The sequence below is a fragment of the Telopea speciosissima genome, chromosome 1 (assembly GCF_018873765.1).
Source record: "Telopea speciosissima isolate NSW1024214 ecotype Mountain lineage chromosome 1, Tspe_v1, whole genome shotgun sequence".
Taxonomy (NCBI): Eukaryota; Viridiplantae; Streptophyta; class Magnoliopsida; order Proteales; family Proteaceae; genus Telopea; species Telopea speciosissima.
The window spans coordinates 64197486-64215899 of record NC_057916.1 but is presented as its reverse complement, the minus strand read 5'-3'; the positions used below and the strand labels follow the sequence as shown (position 1 = coordinate 64215899).

The 18414-nt window shown below is 39.3% G+C and overlaps 1 protein-coding gene across 1 annotated transcript in view; it reads left to right on the top strand.

Moving 5' to 3' along the window:
* LOC122652862 (uncharacterized protein At3g06530) overlaps positions 1 to 18414 on the top strand; it is a gene marked incomplete at its 5' end in the record, with an annotated part of 58458 nt that overhangs the window by 21392 nt on the left and 18652 nt on the right. The window contains one exon of the mRNA XM_043846745.1: positions 11713 to 11802. Coding sequence (XP_043702680.1) covers positions 11713 to 11802 — 90 coding nt within the window. The remainder of the gene's footprint in view (positions 1 to 11712; positions 11803 to 18414) is intronic.

Genomic DNA, 18414 nt, shown 5'->3' with positions numbered 1-18414 from the left:
AAGGGTTACAACCAAAGGTGACCACATCGACTGTACAGCCACAGGGACTGCCGAACATGTCAACTCAAATGCAAGTGGCATTGACTGTGTTTGAAGTTTCACCAATGGCTGATGCGCTAACAGAAGATTCTAGTAAAGCAGTCAATGTTGAAGAAAATAAAGTAGACAAAGCTGAAACAGCAGAAGATGAAGAGGTGGTTGACAGCACTCCACGGGAAATCGTTGGCATTCAAGATGTTGTTCTTGAAGAGGTACAGCTTGTGCCTCAAGTTTTACATGAGAAGGTTATCAACGTTGAAGACTCTATAAACCCGACATACATAGTTGATATTGATTCAAAGGTCGAACACATAGAGTTTGTTATGCTACCATGGGTCTTTGAAGAGAAAGCTCCACGCTTTGAAGACTTCATCCCTAATGTTCCTGCATCACCAGAATTTTGTTTGGGAATGGTTGAAGCTACTACGCATATGTTGTTTCCCCCTCATCACTGTAAAATTCGAGGATGAATTTTTTCAAGTTGGGGAGAGTTGATGCAAATTCGTCACCGAAATAGGCTTATTTCTTTATAAATAAGTCTAGGGTTGGGTTATATGTATGTTGAGCCTTTGATCCCATGGGTTTTCTATGTAATAGGCCACTTTTATGGGCCTAAAAGAGGGGTACATAGGTTGCATACGGGATTAGCCCAATATTTAGTCTATTTTTATGTTTTTGATTGAACCAGTTTAAATTGGTTGCATCCAATTGGTTCAATTGGTTTAATTTAAGTGAAGTGATCCTATTGGCTAAGAGGTTCTTATATCCTATTGGCTAGTAGGGAATCTTCTTTATTTTAAGTAGTTTAGGTTGTTTTTAAGTCATTAGGACTCTATTTTGAGTCTATTTTAGTTTCCTAGTCAGTTTAAGTTACCTAATAGGTTAGGAATTGGGTTAGGGCTTTCCTTTTTAGAGTAAAAGTCTATTTTTGAGTCTTTTATATAAGGTTGTAAGGGGGCAAAGCCTTGAACACGAATTTGATTAATGAAAAGCTTTTTGTTTGCTGCCATAGCTGCTGCCCTGCTCTTTTGAGTGTTGCTCTGTTGAGTGTGCATCCTTGTGGTTCTATCAAGGTGGAAAGGGATTGGCGGAATCCGGTTGACTCCTTACGCCGTGACGGCTGGGAGGATCTTCTTCAATTCGAAGGTGGTTCTATCCTTCACATCTGTTCAAGTTGCTGCCAGTGGAATCTCCAAGTAAGTTTGACACCCAATTTCTTCTTCTAACCCTCTAATCCTTTCCCCCAATTGATCCCCTTTATTTTTTGTTTGAATCCCATAAACCCTAACTCCATTAAACCCTAGATCTTGCTGTCCAGTTTTACAGAATTTTCAAAACACTTAAAACTCTATGATACCTACATTATTAGAGTCCTATAAACTTGCCTAGCCATACCCCCTAAGCCCCCTTTCCATTATCCTAACCTAAGCCCTAGATTTGACCTAAAACTGCAATTCTGTGCTACTGAAACTGCAGAACCAGCAGCCCCTTTGTTTCTTGTTATTGGTCTTGGTTTAATTGGCTTCTAGTAGGGCTTTACCCTATCTAGAACTACATTACCTTTGCTTCATCCGCTGGGTTGGTCAATTGGAGATCCCTGTAGTGATCATATTTCTCCAAAAGACTATTATAGGCATTGTAATACTCAGAAATAGTCCTGTCACCCTGCTTCATTGCATTAATTTTTTGGTGGAGCTGATAATCCTTGGCGGAGTCACCCACTCTGTCAAATGTCTAGGAGACACTGTCCCAAATTGCCTTGGCAGTTTCTTTTCTCATAAATCTTCTCCCAATCTCGGGCTTCATGGAGAATATGAGCCATGTCATGACTGTGGAATTTTCGGTCTCCCACTTCTCATAGGTAGGGGAACCAGGAGCTGGAGTAGTAATGGTACCTGTAATATACCCAAGTTTCCCTTTGCTACTAAGGGAAAGCTTCACTGAGTGGGACCAATCCAAATAATTGGTGTTATCTAATTTCACAATGGAGATCTGTGGGTCTGAGTGCTCAAAGATAAACTGAGAGGCTGCCGGAGTAGGTTGTGATTCAGCCGAGCCAAGCCTAGAGACATCAGATTCAGACATATTGTGGGGATAAAAAGACACTTAACTATACACAAGGATCTCCAACCAAAGTGGGGAGTACACACACAACCCAAATAAGAATTTCAAACACAAGAAATAAATTCCAGCAGAAAAACACAGGTGAAATCTGGACAAAATTTCACCCAACATCGTCCAAGAAGCAACACCCACTCAAACCATCTCTAAGACCTCAAACAAAGGTATCCATAATCACTTCTCAACCAAGGAAGAAGTCCATGGCACTCCAAATGCAAGAAAAAAGAGGTAGCAGCAGTCACGGTTTTACCTGGGCAGAAAAGCCCTTCATCAAAGAGGCACACATGGGGCATAAAAGGTACCCTTGTACGATCCTAATGAGCTGTTCTAAGCTCCAAACCCATGCCAAGAAGAGAAGAGACAAGGGCTGCAACTTTGAGCTGGCGGAAACCCTATGTGTAGCTTGGTTGGCTTCAAAAACTTCAATGGGGCTTCAATACAGCTCAAGGATCATCTTCAAACACTTAAATAGGTTGCATTGAACCTATTTCATCTCTCTACAGCAAGTTGTTTACATAGAGGCCTCTTCCTTGAAATCCCTTGTGGCTTAGGATTCCAAAGAGAGAGAAAGAATAGAGAAAGAGGGTTGATACGACTCTCAAACCTAAAGCTCTGATACCAAGTTGGGTTTTAGGTTAGAGATATAAGTAAGAGGAGGAGGAGGAGAAGTTGAAGGAGAAAGAGATGAGGAAGAAGAGAATGAAGAGAGGGATATTTCGGGTGTGAATGTCTTGTGTGTGAGAGACTTCTCCACACTACTATATTACTTCAATGATAAGAAAAGAATATTACATCTACCTCCCTAGGGAGGTAACAGGTAAAAAAGGATAAAGAAGAAAAAATACATAGTAAGGCAACTAGTCTAAAGACTAGTTCCTAAACTACCCTTAATGCATAACTTCTAACAACTCTAACAACCCATTCATGCCCTAATAGAGTCCGGCGAGAGCAGCTACTAGAGGCTTTACCTGTGTTTTGCAAACTAGAGACAAGAGCAGAGGTGAAGGTTCAGTGGAGTCCGGCGAGAGCAGAGACGAAGGTCCAATGGAGTCCGGCAAGAGCAGAGCCGAAGATCCAATGGAGTCCGGCAAGAGCAGAGGCGAAGGTCCAGTGGAGTCCGGCAAGAGCAGAGGTGAAGGTCCAATGGAGTCCGGCGAGAGCAGCGGCGATGGTAGGTGGCCCAAGCAGCGTCTAGAGGCGAGATTGGAGCTTCCAGTGGTTGTCAATGGCAACCCTAGAGGCGACAGTGAGAGCTTCTCTGTAGAGTCTTGAGGTTATGAGATAAGGCTTCAAGCCCTTTTCACGAATTTTTTATCGGGCCAGATTTTACTTAAAAATTGTTTCTGTGTTTTTAGGTCATCAAAAACTTGCTTCTCACAAAGTCCTTAAAACTGTTTTTTTTTGGCCGGTTCATTCCAAAAAAGCAAAAAACAAACCGGTGATTACATACATATTATGAACAGTTTCTATTCCAAAAAAATAAAAAAACACGAAAAACACTTTTTTATAATGTTACCATACATGCCCTATCTGACTGGGTTTCCAATACGATGGGTAAATTATTGTCTGCACATGCACAAGACTTGTGATCTTAATTACTTTGGTTTGGCTACACTTATCATTGATCTTGGATATGGATTTATGGACATACATACTGCAATATGTTAGTAATGGTTTGACAATGATTCATGGGATGATATTTTATCGTAGGGAATTATTTTTCTTCCTTTTCCCCATCTATTAGGTTTAGGTTATGTAGAGGTTTCTCCTGCTCATTGGATTGCTTGTTTTGTCTTCGATGTGAGGGATTTCTTGGTTTGAGATTTTCTATCCTTAGCTGATTTTAATGTTGTGCTGCTGGTGTTTTAATGAATCTCCCTGCTCAGAAAGAAAATTATGATTCACGAAGGTTAATGAGGAAAGGTTTGAACTGAATTAGTTGAGGGACAAATGAAATTATTTCCCTGATTTTGGATGAAGCATGTTGAAATCATGCAAAGATCACTAAAACCACTGAAATCTTAGGGAAATATTTGAATTATGCTATGAAACCTCTGTGTATGTTAACTCTATTTACACATTAAACATCTTGGAATAATTGTGTAACAACAAACCCATAAAAAGGTCATACTGTGTAATCAAATTTTCATGTGCTGTCACACGGGTTACTGAAGGTTTTTGACGCATGATAGTAGTTATATAGTTCTTTATGCAAAGATGTAAACCAATAGGAGCATGGGGATGGTGTTTTCTTGTTCTTTTTTCTTATTTCTTTTCCTGTTTTGTTGGCCTTCTAGGTGGGGAGTCGCTGACCCCTTAATATGTTCTGCCAATCACTTCTTGCATGGATCCTATTTTATGAGTATTTTACTATTTTAATACCATGTCCTATTGACCTTTAGCTTGGAGTCCCCTGTAAACGATGCGCCGATATGTATAATGGTATGGTGACTGGTGACTAGTGTAATAGCTGTGGGGAGACAAGATAATGAGTCCCAATTACACTTGGGTTACATCAAGGATCAGCTTTAAGCCTTTATTTGTTTGTGCTTATCATAGATGAAAAAGCCATACATTCAAGATCAGGTCCATTGGTGTATGTTTTTTGCTGATTGTTTTGGTGGATGAGACAATGACAAAAGCCGAGACTAAAGCCAAGTCAGAATTATGGAAATCAACCTTGGAATCAAAAGGTTTTAAGATGGGTAGATTGAAAACGGAGTATATGGTTTGTAACTTTAGTTACTGTAGAAAACCTAGGACCTGTAACTAGTAACTTTAGAGAGGGGAAAAGAGAGAAGAGAAGATGGAAGTTGTAATGCTTGAATGCTTGAGTGTCATAATCGATCACCCAGCCCCTTTATTTATAGTAAACAGAATTACACCTTATTCCTAGTCTAAATAGGAATGAAACTTACTCCTAATCAAAATAGGACTAACCCCCTTACCTATTCCTATTAGGAATTCCCATTATAACTAGGAATACCAAAGTAATATAAGAAGAATAAAATTACCCCAAAAAGACCAGAATACCCCCACGGTATTCCGGAGTACATATTCCAACATTCCCCCTCAAGCGGGATTATACAAATAAGTAAAGAAAGAAGATCCAACTTGAACTAAAGAAAAAAGAACTCCAAATAATGCTAACACTCCCCCTCAAGTTGGCGCATACAAGGTACCAATGCCCAACTTGAACAAAATGGAAAAAAAACTAAGGTGCAGCAGAATCCAGCTTGACATATGAATGTAGCTCCTAAATAAACCTTCAAGAACTTGAAAAAATAGATCTTCAAAACTTGGACAGATATGATCAGCAAACCGAGACTGGAATGTCTTCCAAAAAAGGCAGCTTTCAACAATCTTCAATAGCTATCCAATGATGAATCTCAGATTGTCATAGTGACTTAGAATCTTGAAGTGAAATAACTAGAGCAGCAAGCAGCGAAAACAAACTGAATCAGGCAGCGGAAAAAATACTGTATCAACCCAACTGAAAGTCCTCAAATAGGCCACAACCAAATATCTTCAATACTCTTCAATACTTCAATCTCCCGCTTACAGCAAACTCAATCCAATAACGAAAGATACCCAATGGCAATGGTGGAGAAAACTGATCTTCTATGTTTTGCACCAATGTTCCTGCAAGTTCTGCGTTCTTCAATGTTTGCAGGTGTATTGTACATAATCCCCCCCCCCTCACGTGTAGTACACGTGGATATAATAGAGATGATGTAAGAGATAGGGCAAAAACATAATATTCCAGAATGTTCCAAAGGTGCTATGGGTAAGTAAAAAGGAAGGAATGGCAAAATTATAATTTACCAGAAGTTTCCAAAGGTGTTATGGGTAAATACCAAAGGTATGGGATATGAAGGGAATTAGAATTATTGAAAGAGAAAGGTGTTGGAAAAAAAATGGCATGGCTGTAATTTGGTGGAAATCCACTTTTAAATACAATCCAAGCCAAAGGGCAAACTGGTAATAAACCAGAATTTTAAGGGTCAATTGGGTAGTCAAATAGGGGAATGTATGAAAAAATAATGGCAGTTCCGTAAATAATCAGAATTTTGCAAGGACTTTTTGGTAAACAAAAAGCAATGGGATGCAATGAGTAAAATAGATGGGCCAGAATCCAAATAAACACCCAACCAATATAAAAGCCCAACAAGAGCTTGAGTAAAGAGGATGAGCCCGGACAGATTTTAGAGAAAGAGATGCCCAAAATGGGCTGGTTTGAAATACAGGCCCCACCAAAAACAAGAAAAGACCCATTTGAAAAAGCCAATAAGAGGGTGGCCCGGCCCATTTTAAAAAGGAACTTAGAGGGTGTAATTTAGATGAAATCCAAGTAAAGCAAATGCAAGGCCAAGAGTAAACTTGTAATTAAATTGGGAAGATTGGGTAATAGTAAACTGTAGGGGCAAACCTGGGAAGTAGGATTTAAAAAAGGATAAAATTCTGTCACGCAACATTGGAATTCATGAGGATATTGATTGAATTAGACATAAAGGCAGGGGCATATATGGAAACCAGGAAATAAAATAAAGCATAAAATCGTGGAAATACCATCATCTTCAAGACTTCAACCACGATCCATGATTCTCAGCAGTAAGGAGTTGAGAGTGGACGAGGGTAACAAGATGATTCCATCAGCTCCTTCCTTGAGACGCAACCAAAGGTGCAAACAGTGGCAGTTGAGAAAGGAATTGTTGAGGCAGAAACCAGAGAAAAGGCAGCGGCAAAGTGGAAGGACGAAGCGGAGAATACAGCATTCGACACCATGAACCATGAAATTCCAGGGAAAAGCCATGAAGCGGTAACTAAAATAGCAGCCAAGACGGTTCCATGTACGAAAACAGCAATAAAATCATCAATATGGTGGAACTGCATATCTTCGTCTTCGATCAAATAGTTGCAGCAAAGATAAAATAAAATCAGCAGAGGAGTGAATCCCAGAAATCAAATAGTTGCAGCAGGGGTGTCTCAGCAGTAGAATAAGTCCAGAAATCGATCAGTAGTAGCAGGTATGATATTCATACACAATCGTCATCGAAACAATACAAAACCCTAGTTCTTCTTCTATGAACTAGGGTTTCTTCTTCAACTCAGAAATAAAAAACGACTCTCAAAACAGCAATTACAGAGAGAATCCGGTACTTAGTTACTACTCTGATACCATGTAGAAAACCTAGGACCTGTAACCAGTAACTTTAGAGAGGAGAAAAGAGAGAAGAGAAGATGGAAGTTGTAATGCTTGAATGCTTGAGTGTCATAATCGATCACCCAGCCCCTTTATTTATAGTAAACAGAATTACACCTTATTCCTAGTCTAATTAGGAATGAAATGAAACTTACTCCTAATCAAAATAGGACTAACCCCCTTACCTATTCCTATTAGGAATTCCCATTATAACTAGGAATACCAAAGTAATATAAGAAGAATAAAATTACCCCAAAAAGACCAGAATACCCCCACGGTATTCCGGAGTACATATTCCAACACTCCCCCTCAAGCGGGATTATACAAATAAGTAAAGAAAGAAGATCCAATTTGAACTAAAGAAAAAAGAACTCCAAATAATGCTAACAGTTACAATAGGACGGATAATGAGGTGGTGAAAATTGATGAGAGGGAGATTCCGCAAAGTGATCATTTTAGGCATCTAGGCTCAATCATAAACAAAGAAGCAGAAATGGAGGATGGTGTTACACAAAGAATAAAATAGGGTGGATGAAGTGGAGATGTGTGTTCGGATTGTTGTGTGATCGACGTGTTCCCTTAAACCTTAAAAGAAAATTTATAGGACAATCATACGACCAGCTATGATGTATGGTGCGGAATGTTGGGAAGTAAAGAAACATCATATAGGTAAACTCAATGTAGCTGAGATGAAGATGTTGAGATGGATATGTGATAAACTGGAAGGATAAAATAAGGAATGAACAATTGAGAGCTGATTTGGGCATAGCTCCAATACATGATAAGCTGCGAGAAAGTCGTTTGAGGTGGCACAGCCATGTACACTTGAGGCCTTTAGGTGCTCCAGTACGGAGGAGTGATTTGATTCAGATTGAAGGAGCTAAAAGAGCTAGGGGTAGGCCTAAAATGATTCTGGGAGAGGTGGTGAGGAAAGACATGCATTACCTAGGCCTTGTAACAATTATGGCTTTGAATAGAGCTGATTGGAGGGTAAGGATCCATGTAGCTGACCCCATTTAGTTGGGATAAGGCTGAGTTGAGTTGAGTTGAGTTGAGTTGTATAGTTGAGATAAGCCACCAAATTGACATATGACCTGACGGGATTCGCCTCTATTCAAGTGTACGAATTGCCAAAAGAGCAGTTTAGTGGCTAAAATGTGTGTGCCGGAAAGTCTTCCAGCTTCATACCTTGTATCCATGTCCTTCAATACATGTTTCCGTACATTCGTTGCATGAAATAGTATATAACATCATTAATTATCTGTCATTTAGATATCATTTTATATGATGTGCTATTCTTACTATTGCCCATGCATCTCCAGTTGTAAGGGTATTATGTAGAAATGGTTCTGATGCAAATCATAGGAAGGAGGTTTGGAGGATGTTCTAAAAGATCTAGAGGAAATTTGAGTGGGGAATATTCTGTTGAAGTTATTCCAGCTACTATGGGGATTGTGGGTTTCACATTGTGGCTTCTTACTTTCTATTTTGTTATTGTAGGGTTGGATAGTTATGTTACAATCCAGCCGTAGTTTCTATTTTGAAGGAAGAGTTGGTTGGAAGGGATCCTCCTACGATGCTAGAGGTTTCCTACTTTGTTGGTTTCTATGAAGTTGTAAATAAAAAAGGGGCTTATACCCTCGAATGATTGAAAAAATGTGAGTTTTGGCTTTAGCCTTGTTAGTGCAGTGGTTCTTTTGTCCTTTAGGATTGTGGGCGATGCAGTTCCAGCCTTTTTTGTATTGATTCCTAGAGCCTGATTGGATTGGTGGTGAATCCATTCATACCCTACTATGGTAATTCAGTTGGTTTGGTATGGTGGTGATTCTATTCCCGTAGGCCAAGTGGTGAAGATTTGGTCACATCCCTTTTATTCTCCTTTAATATGCAAAACAAAAAATACAGAAAAAGAGTGTTAGAGATTTATGTTCTTAATGAAACAAAGAGGAAAAAAAAAAAAAAAACAAAAGAGCATAAAATGGTGCAGTCAAAGATGCCTGCTGCCAAGATTGATTGTGGTTCAGTGGAAGGTATAGAAAGGGGCCACGGTTGGAGGGTTTTATGGAGAGAAAAGGTTGCCAATGAAAGGAGGATGAGGTGAAGGATTGTGAAATAGGATGACAATTGTTGGCTGACTTACTTGGTGATTTCGGCTGGTGTAGATGATGATGAACTGAACTTGATAAGTAGAGAAAATAAAAGATAATTGTAGACAGCTAGAGTCCCACTAGTGTCTCACCTTAGGAGTCCCACCCAAGCATGCTTGATAAACCCACAAGCACTCTCAAAGGAGAAGAAGACTTAGTCTTCTTTTTTTTTCTTTCAAAATCTGGAATGGCTATAGCAGCCTCCCCGAATTTCATTTATAGGGGAGGAAGAGCAAAAGTTGTCTCTTGGATGCATGCATTACAATAAGTGGACTGTTGGTCTTCCCAAGCTAAGTGGAGTTTCTACACTTAGAAACAATCCCCCAATAAGTGGACTGTTGGTCTTCCCAAGCCAAGTGGGGTTCCTACACCTAGAAACAATCCCCCATACACAAAAACTATCCCCAATAAACTTAGAAACTCATTTCAATACCTAGGAACAACAAACAAGAAACTTAGACACTTGTTCCAAGACCTAGGAACGACAAACAAGAAAAATATTAAATCTACCTAGGAATATGAAAAGGCACTTAACTAGAAACTAGGAAAACTAAAAGACACTTAACTACCTAGATATATGAAAAGACAAAAAAATAAGAGACTAAATAAAAACTGGGCCACACATTGGCCATTACAAAAGCTGCATGCAGGCTAGGCTAGGTCTGGCCGGACCACGCAAGGTCTGGGCTAGGTCTGGTTCTCCTGAGCTGCAGGCTCAATCACTGGGCCTGGGCCTAAGCTGGTACCGCGTGGGGTACTTGACTGGGCCTGGAGGCCCTGGACTGGGCTTGGCAGGGGCTGCTGATGGCCCTGCATAAAAAATATTAGAATTTTGTTCTTAATACTGATTTGTCCCTGTATGTGATCCTGTTGTGATTGATCTCTTGCTGCCTTCACTGATTCGTATCAGAGCCATGGAAGGACAGCAGGCAAAGTCGATGGTTGCTGAGTTCTACTTCCTACTGAAGGTTGATCCTGCAGATCTTATTCCTTGATTTTTCAAAACTTGAGGATGAGTTTTTCAAGGTCGGAAGAACTGATGCAAATCATAGGGAGGAGATTTGGAAAATATTCTAGAAGATCTAGAAGAAATTTGGAGGATATTCTAGAAGATCTTGAACAGATTTGAGTGGGAATATTCTGTTGAAGATATTCCAACTATTATGGGGATTGTGGGTTTCACTTTGTGGCTTCTTACTTTCTATTTTGTAGTGTTGGATAAATATGATACAATCTAGCTATAATTTCTATTTTGTTATGTTCTAGATAGTTTCTATTTTCAAGGAAGACAGTTGTAAGGGATCCTCCTACCATATTAGAGGTTTTTCCTATTTTGTTGGTTTCTATGAAGATATAAATAAATGAGAAGGGGCTTAGTCCCTCAAACGTTTGGAAAAAAAGTGAGTTTTGGCTTTAGCCAGTGGTGATGTTGTCGTTTAGTACTGTGGTGGACGATGCAGTTCCAGCCTTCTTGGTAGTGATTCCAAGAGCCTGATTGGTGGTGATTCCAACCAAACCCTACAGTGGTGATTCAGATTGTTCAGGTTCTTAATTTTGTTTATTATCACAAAATAATGCTTTAAGATGTGGTTTCCTCACTCTTATTTCTTATAATGTCTTTATGCACAGCGCTAACCAATTTCACAACCTCATCGTTAGCTTGGATATATTGTTGTTGTAGCACTAACATCCCAATGGTTGAACTTGGATCTATGATTCTAATTTTTACTTTGTTAGCTTCCAGTCTGTGTTGTGATTTTTTCCTTTTGTTTTGTAATGTTTGGATTGATGCTGTTTTCGGGTTTTTCATTAATATTTTCCTGTAAATATTTAATGTTGCATATCCGTTTTTTATTATAATTGGCTTCTCCTAAGAACCTAATGTGATGGACCATGCATGTGTTTCTCCCCTCTCCCTCCCCCGCCCCAAAATAAAAAAAATGCCTGTGTTCTGTCATTGGTCAAAATGTTGCCAGTTTATGGCCTCCCTACCCTGAAGACATTCATTTTGTGGGTGCAAAAGTTTCTGTGTGTTGTAGGTTTTATCTATTGGGACACACAATACTATTTGTTGAAGTCTCAATTTGTCCAGTAACAGTTCAATGAACTGATATTCTTCTTATTGTCAGTTGAATGCCTGGTTCTTTGTTGTGCACTGCTTTATGACTGGAGTTTTAACCATTTCTCTTGTTTTTTGGGCAGGATCATCTTCTTCAAGTTCTTGTTTTTCTGTTTCGGAATGACAATGGAGATATACAGAATGCAGCTAGAGAGGCTCTTCTGCGTGTAAATGTCTGTTGATTCTACTTTCTCAAACTCATTTCTCCCCAATTTAGTTTGACAGTTTATTTAGATGCCATAGAGTATGTATTGCTGTTATTCATAGTTTTCTGGTGGTTTATTTTAGCCAGTGTTATCTTGTGGATGATTGTAAATGTCAGTATTAATATGCTCTATCTTTTGATTTTAATCTTTGTCTTTCCTCTTTCTTGTTTGCCCTTTTCCACATTAGGGTATCAGTGCAAAAGATTAGTTAGCAATATGTGACCTGTGGTGTCTCCTTCCTCTAATAAATTTCTTGTTTTCCAAAAAAAAAAAGTGACCTGCGGTGAAAAAGTTTGAAAAGTAGGAACAAGATTAACTTATTAGAGAAAAAATAAAGAAAAAGAAATGGAAGACAAAGATACAGGGGCTGTGGTGCAGGTGCGCTACCTTGGACTGACCCAAACCGTTTGGGAATTCAGACCAAGAACCGGGTCCAAATATGGGTTTTAGTCTAGTAGATATTTAGGATTTTATTATTTAGTTTATTGGGATAATTATGTATGGAGATCTTTAATTTGGGTAGGATACGTAGGAATAGTTTTAGCAAGTTTTAAATTGTTAGGAGTCCAGTATACTTGTTTGCTTATTGAAAAGTCTATTTCTTTTATTATTTATATGCTTGTAACCAACGTATTGAGTAGATTAAATAGTCTGAATAGCTGAATTGTGGTTTGAGTAGCCTGTGTGGTTGTGCGTGTGCACTCTTCTCCCCCTCCGTCTTCCTCTTATGTGATTCCCCCTCTCCCCCTGCAACTCTGATCCTTCCAGATTTGCCCTTTTCTCCTGACCGGCCCTCCACCAGGCTGGAAAGGAACCAGGCAAGAGCCCACTTGAATGAACAGCCCTAAAACACACATCCATTATCCAGACTTTTGGAGACAAAGTCCATTACAACATATAGAAAGTGCTTCTGTAAGCCGAATTCAGTATCTACCTCCATGGCTAGTTGGCTACCCTATTTGCCTGGAATACCCCATCTACAAAAAAGAACTAACTAGTCTGACATTGAGTCTTCACCTTGGCCAGTTGATTGACTACAAGACACTCTTAACACTTAGTCTGAGCTCTAGACCAATGTGGGAAGTCAGTGAAACTGTTGAAACTTATCTGTCCTTATTACAGCCCTTTGAGAGAAGGGGCCTTATGGAAAGATTATGTTTAATCTCTAACATGACTCAAGAGAGCACCACATCTTCAATTTGACAATTGATATACTCTGTTAATTACTATTTAGAGAAAAGCAAACTACTCCTAGGCTCCTAGCTCCTTTTTCTGTGGCTTTAACCTAGACCAGACACAAGTGATAACCAGTCTACAATCGCAAACTTCAGGACCAGCTACAGTAAATATTTCGATCGGTTCTCAGATTTGCAAGAAATTTCAGAACAATAAAAGAAAAAACAAGAAGGAAGAAGAAGGAAGAAGAAGATAGGGTAGTCTCTCATAAACTCGGGTCTCTCACCATACTCTCTCACAGAGCAAAGCACAAAGCTATGTGTTCTTTTTCCCTCAATCTCATCAATTCAAATTCGTGTACAAGACTGTAGCCCCTGGCAAATTTATACTGAAGACTCAAAAACAGATTCAAACACTAATAAAGATAGACCTAACCCAATCCTTAACTAATAAGGTAACATAAACCGACTAGGAAACTAAGATAATGAAAGAAACTGACTCAAAACGTGACTCTAACTAAACTAGTGAAGTAAATCCCATTTTCCTACTTTCTACCCATATTTTAGGCCCATTAAAGTGGCCCATTACAAAGAAAACCCATGGGATCAAAGGCCCAACACCTACTTAACACAACCCAGGGCTTATTTCCAATAAAATAAGCCCTTTAGGAGGTGACTTATCTGCATAAGCCTCCCTAGGGGATAATGGGATATAACTTTAGAAGGATATGAGTTTTTTAGTCTGTGTCCCCTCTCCCCTGATTTAAGGGGCCTCAATTGGAATGTGTTGAGTTGATCTTCGTTGATTTAATGGAGCCTATCTTCATTGTAAGTGGGTGGAGGAGATTCTTTTGGTGTGTACCTGGAGTCTGGATTCTTAAGTTATCGTTGAGTGGGGGCTCCTTATATGTGGAATCCTAAAGTTGTGATCTGCTGTTCTGAAGAATATTGAGCTTAGGTGTTTTTTTTTGTAGCGGGTGGGGGATATGATTTCTGTCATGGCAGTGACGGGATTAAAGATTCTGGTTGTAATTTGTAATCATTGTATGGGTTTCTTATTGCTCCTTAAAATCATTTAAGAAGTAATGTAACAATTCTTGTGACACTTTATTGGTACTCATGCTACGTTCATATGAACAACTCATGTTAGGCTTTAAGCTAGTACTTATGTCACATTTTCCTTTCATGAAACCTAGTAACCAACACTGTTCCCTAAATTATGTTCTTCTACAAATCTTATGGCCAAAGTCACTCCCAACATATCAAGTCCCTATGTCAAATTCCGAAGTATTTTTTTTCTTTAATATTATGACTTATAAGGCCATAAAATATAATTTATTTTACCCCCCCCCAGTTCCTTACATGCTCTATTGTTCATTTTCCTCATTCCATTTGTGCATGCTACTCCTAGGGTAGGGTTGTTCCTCCTACATCACTAAGTAAGAAACTGCAGTAAGCCTGACATTACTTTGGATGGTTTGTTTTGATCTGATCATTTATTACTTGTGGCCTTGATGAAGAATATGAGAATTGTGATGTAAAGGAAGGGAAGTCCTAATTTACGGAGGTTGTGTGTGTTGAACTGTTGATGCAGTTATGGGAGAGGGTTATTGAAACTCACTTGAGAAAGGAGACTACTGTTTCGGAAAACCAATTCGGATTTATGCCAGGAAGATCATCAATGGAGCCAAATTCTTATTAAGGAGACTTATGGAAAGATATGAAGAAGGCAAGAAAGATCTTCATATGGTCTTTATAGATCTAGAAATGCTTACGACAGAGTTCCTAGAGAACTAATCTGGAATATTTTAGAGAAAAGAAGGGTGTCTTGTAAATACATAGACTTAATTAAAGATATGTATGCTGATGTGGTGACTAGTGTCAGAACTCAGAACAGCGGGGGGCCAAGGTAGTGAATTCCTAATCTCAATTGGTCACATCAAGGATCAGCCTAAGCCCTTATTTGTTTGCGCTCATCATGGGGGCCAAGGTAGTGAATTCCTAATCTCAATTGGGTCACATCAAGGATCAGCCTTAAGCCCTTATTTGTTTGCGCTTATCATGGGCGGCTTAACTAGAGGCATTCAAGGTGAGGTTCCATGGTGTATGATCTTTACGGATGATATTGTTTTGGTAGATGAGACAAAAGCAAGGATTAACACCAAACTGGAACTATGAAGAACAACCTTGGAATCAAAAGGTCTGAAGATTAGTAAAACTAAGACCAAATACATGGTGTGTAACTTTAGCAGCTTTGCGACGAATAATGAACTGGTGAATATTGATGAGAGGTAGATCCCGCAAAGCGACCAGTTTAGATATTTGGGATCAATCATAAACAAAGAGGGCGACATAGATGACGATGTTGTTAGAGTCATTAGAATATTTTGTATAAGGGTAGTTCTATCGTTGTCTTATTATAAGACATGACTAAGTTGTACTTTGTCCTTTCTTTCATTATTTCTATTTACCTCCCTAGGGAGGTCTGTGTAATTCTTAGAAGTGAATTGATGAAGTGAATATGTGTGTTGAGAATCACTCAACACACATAATCGATTCTCCCTAAACTCTCTCGTTCTTTCTCTCTTGTCTTCTACTTGTTGTAAATCTTGTTCTATTCCTTGCGTCCAAAAGTCTTTGGTTGTGTTTGTTATGTTCATGTCAACAAATCAACCTGCACCAAGCTTGACCCCAATGCCCTCAAGTGCATCTTCTTGGGCTACTTTGATTCAAACAAAGAGTAACACTTCTCCTCCTGAATTAGATCTTCCCATTTCTATAAGAAAGGGGAAGAGAGTTTGTACTAATCCCATAGCCCAGTTTGTCTCCTATGATTCTATATCTCCTACAGGTATTGCCTTTTCCACTGCTCTTGAGTCTTCCTTTCCCAAAAATGTCACTGAGGCCTTAGCTGATCCAAAATGGATGCAAGCAATATCTGAGGAAATGATGGCTCTAGAGAAGAATGATACTTGGACATTAGTTGATCTTCCAAGGGGTAGAACTCCAATTGGGTGCAGATGGGTTTATACCATAAAATATAGATCAGATGGTACAGTGGAAGGATATAAAGCTCGACTGGTTGCAAAAGGGTATAGTCAAGTGTATAGCATTGACTACCAAGAGACTTTTGCCCCTGTAGCCAAACATAACTCAATCAGGGTGCTCCTTTCAGTAGCAGCCAATAAAGATTGGCCAATGTACCAATTAGATGTGAAGAATGCATTTCTTCATGGAGACTTAGTAGAAGAAGTGTACATGCAGCCCCCACCTGGTTTTAAGTGTCCTTCAGCTGAAGGGAAAGTGTGCCTCTTGAAGAAAGCTCTCCATGGCCTCAAACAGTCTCTTACGGCCTGGTTTGAGAGATTTAGACAAGCCATCTTGAAGAATGAGTATTCCTAGAGTCAAGCTAACCACACTTTACTTATTAGGAGAGGAGATGGCACAGTCACAGCTCTCATTGTCTATGTTGATGACATTGTAGTTACTGGGAACAATATTGCTAAGATAAACAGATTGAAGTCTTATCTGGCTAAACAGTTTGAGATCAAAGACTTGAAGTCTTATTTGGCTAAACAGTTTGAGATCAAAGACCTTGGACTCTTGAAATACTTCTTGGGTATTGAAGTATCTAGATCAAGGAAAGGAATCAATATCTGCTAGAGGAAATTTGTCTTGGACCTTCTGAAAGAGACGGGAATGTTGAGGTGTAAACCAGTAACCTCTTGAATTGATCCAAATCATAAGCTTGGTGATGAATGTGGTTCTCCTCTCATAGATGCAGGCAAGTATCAAAGATTAGTTGGGAAACTAATTTATATCTCCTTGACTCGATCAGACATCTCTTATGCAGTTGAAGTGATGAGTTAGTTCATGCATGCTTCCAGGAGTGGACATCTGGATGCGGTGTATCGCATCATTAGATACTTGAAATCCTGCCCAAGAAAAGGTCTTCTATTTGCCAGGCATGACCATTTGGAAATCGAAGGCTACACAAATGCTGATTGGGCTGGTTCAATCTCTGACAGTATATCTACTTCTGTTTACTAGTACTTTTGTGGGTGGTATTCTAGTTAACTGGAGGAGCAAGAAACAACCAGTTGTAGCTAGATCCAGTGCAGAGGCAGAGTTTAGAACTATGGCTCATGGAGTGTGTGAACTTATATGGCTAAAGAGACTACTTCAAGACTTGAGTTTTGACACTGAAGGGCCGATGAGACTTTATTGTGACAACAAAACTGCTATAAGCATTGCCCATAATTCGGTTCAGCATGATCGAACCAAACATATTGAGGTTGATCGATACTTCATCAAAGAGAAGCTGGATTCTGGTTGCATTCCTGGTCTATTTAGTACCTTATTGTGCAAGTTGGGAATGTATGACATTTATTCTCCAGCTTGAGGGGGGGAGTGTTAGAGTTATTAAAATATTTTGTATAAGGGTAGTTCTGTTATTGTCTTATTATAAGACATGACTAAGTTGTACTTTTTCCTTTCTTTCTTTATTTCTATTTACCTCCCTAAGGAAGCCTGTGTAATTCTTAGAAGTGAATTAATGAAGTGAATATGTGTGTTGAGAATCACTCAACACACATAATCAATTCTCTCTAGACTCTCTCCGGCTTCCTCTCTTCTCTTCTCTTTTCTTCTTCCTCTTGTCCTTGCTATGAATATTTACATTCATAAAAACTCACTGATGTTACCCTAAGGATTAAAATAGGGAGGATGAAGTGGAGAGACACAACTGGAATACTATGTTATCGGCGTATCCCTTTAAAGCTTAAAGGAAAATTTTATAAGATTGTCATTAGACCAGCTATGATGTATGGGTGGAATGCTCGGCTGTGAAGAAGTGGCATTTAGATAAACTTATTGTTGCAGAGATGAGGATGTTGAGATGGATATGTGAGAAAACTAGGAAGGATAAAGTAAGGAATGATCATATTAGAGTTGGGTGAGGAGTAGCTCCGATTCATTATAAACTTAGAGAGAGTCGTTTAAGGTGGTATGTCCATGTTCAACAAATTAGGCCTTCAGGGGCCCCAGTCCGGAGGAGTGACCTGATCCTGATTAAGGGAACCAAAAGAACCAGGGGCAGGCCTAAGATAACCTTAGGAGAAGTACTGAAGAAAAACATGCTTAGCTTAGGCCTTGTTCCTAGTATGACCTCAAATAAAGCTGATTGGAGATCAAAGATCCATGCAGTCGACCCCATTTAGTTGGAATTTGATAATGTGATGCTGTTTTTTTTTGTATTACACTCCACTTCAAGACCTAATGTTGGGCAGTTTAGAAGCAGTACGTAGCTAAGAAGGTCGATGCCCTAGAGCATAATTGTCATGGCGTCGCCATGGCGTCCTGGCGCTGGAGGTCTGTGCATATCGACGTACCCCAAGGCGTCCTG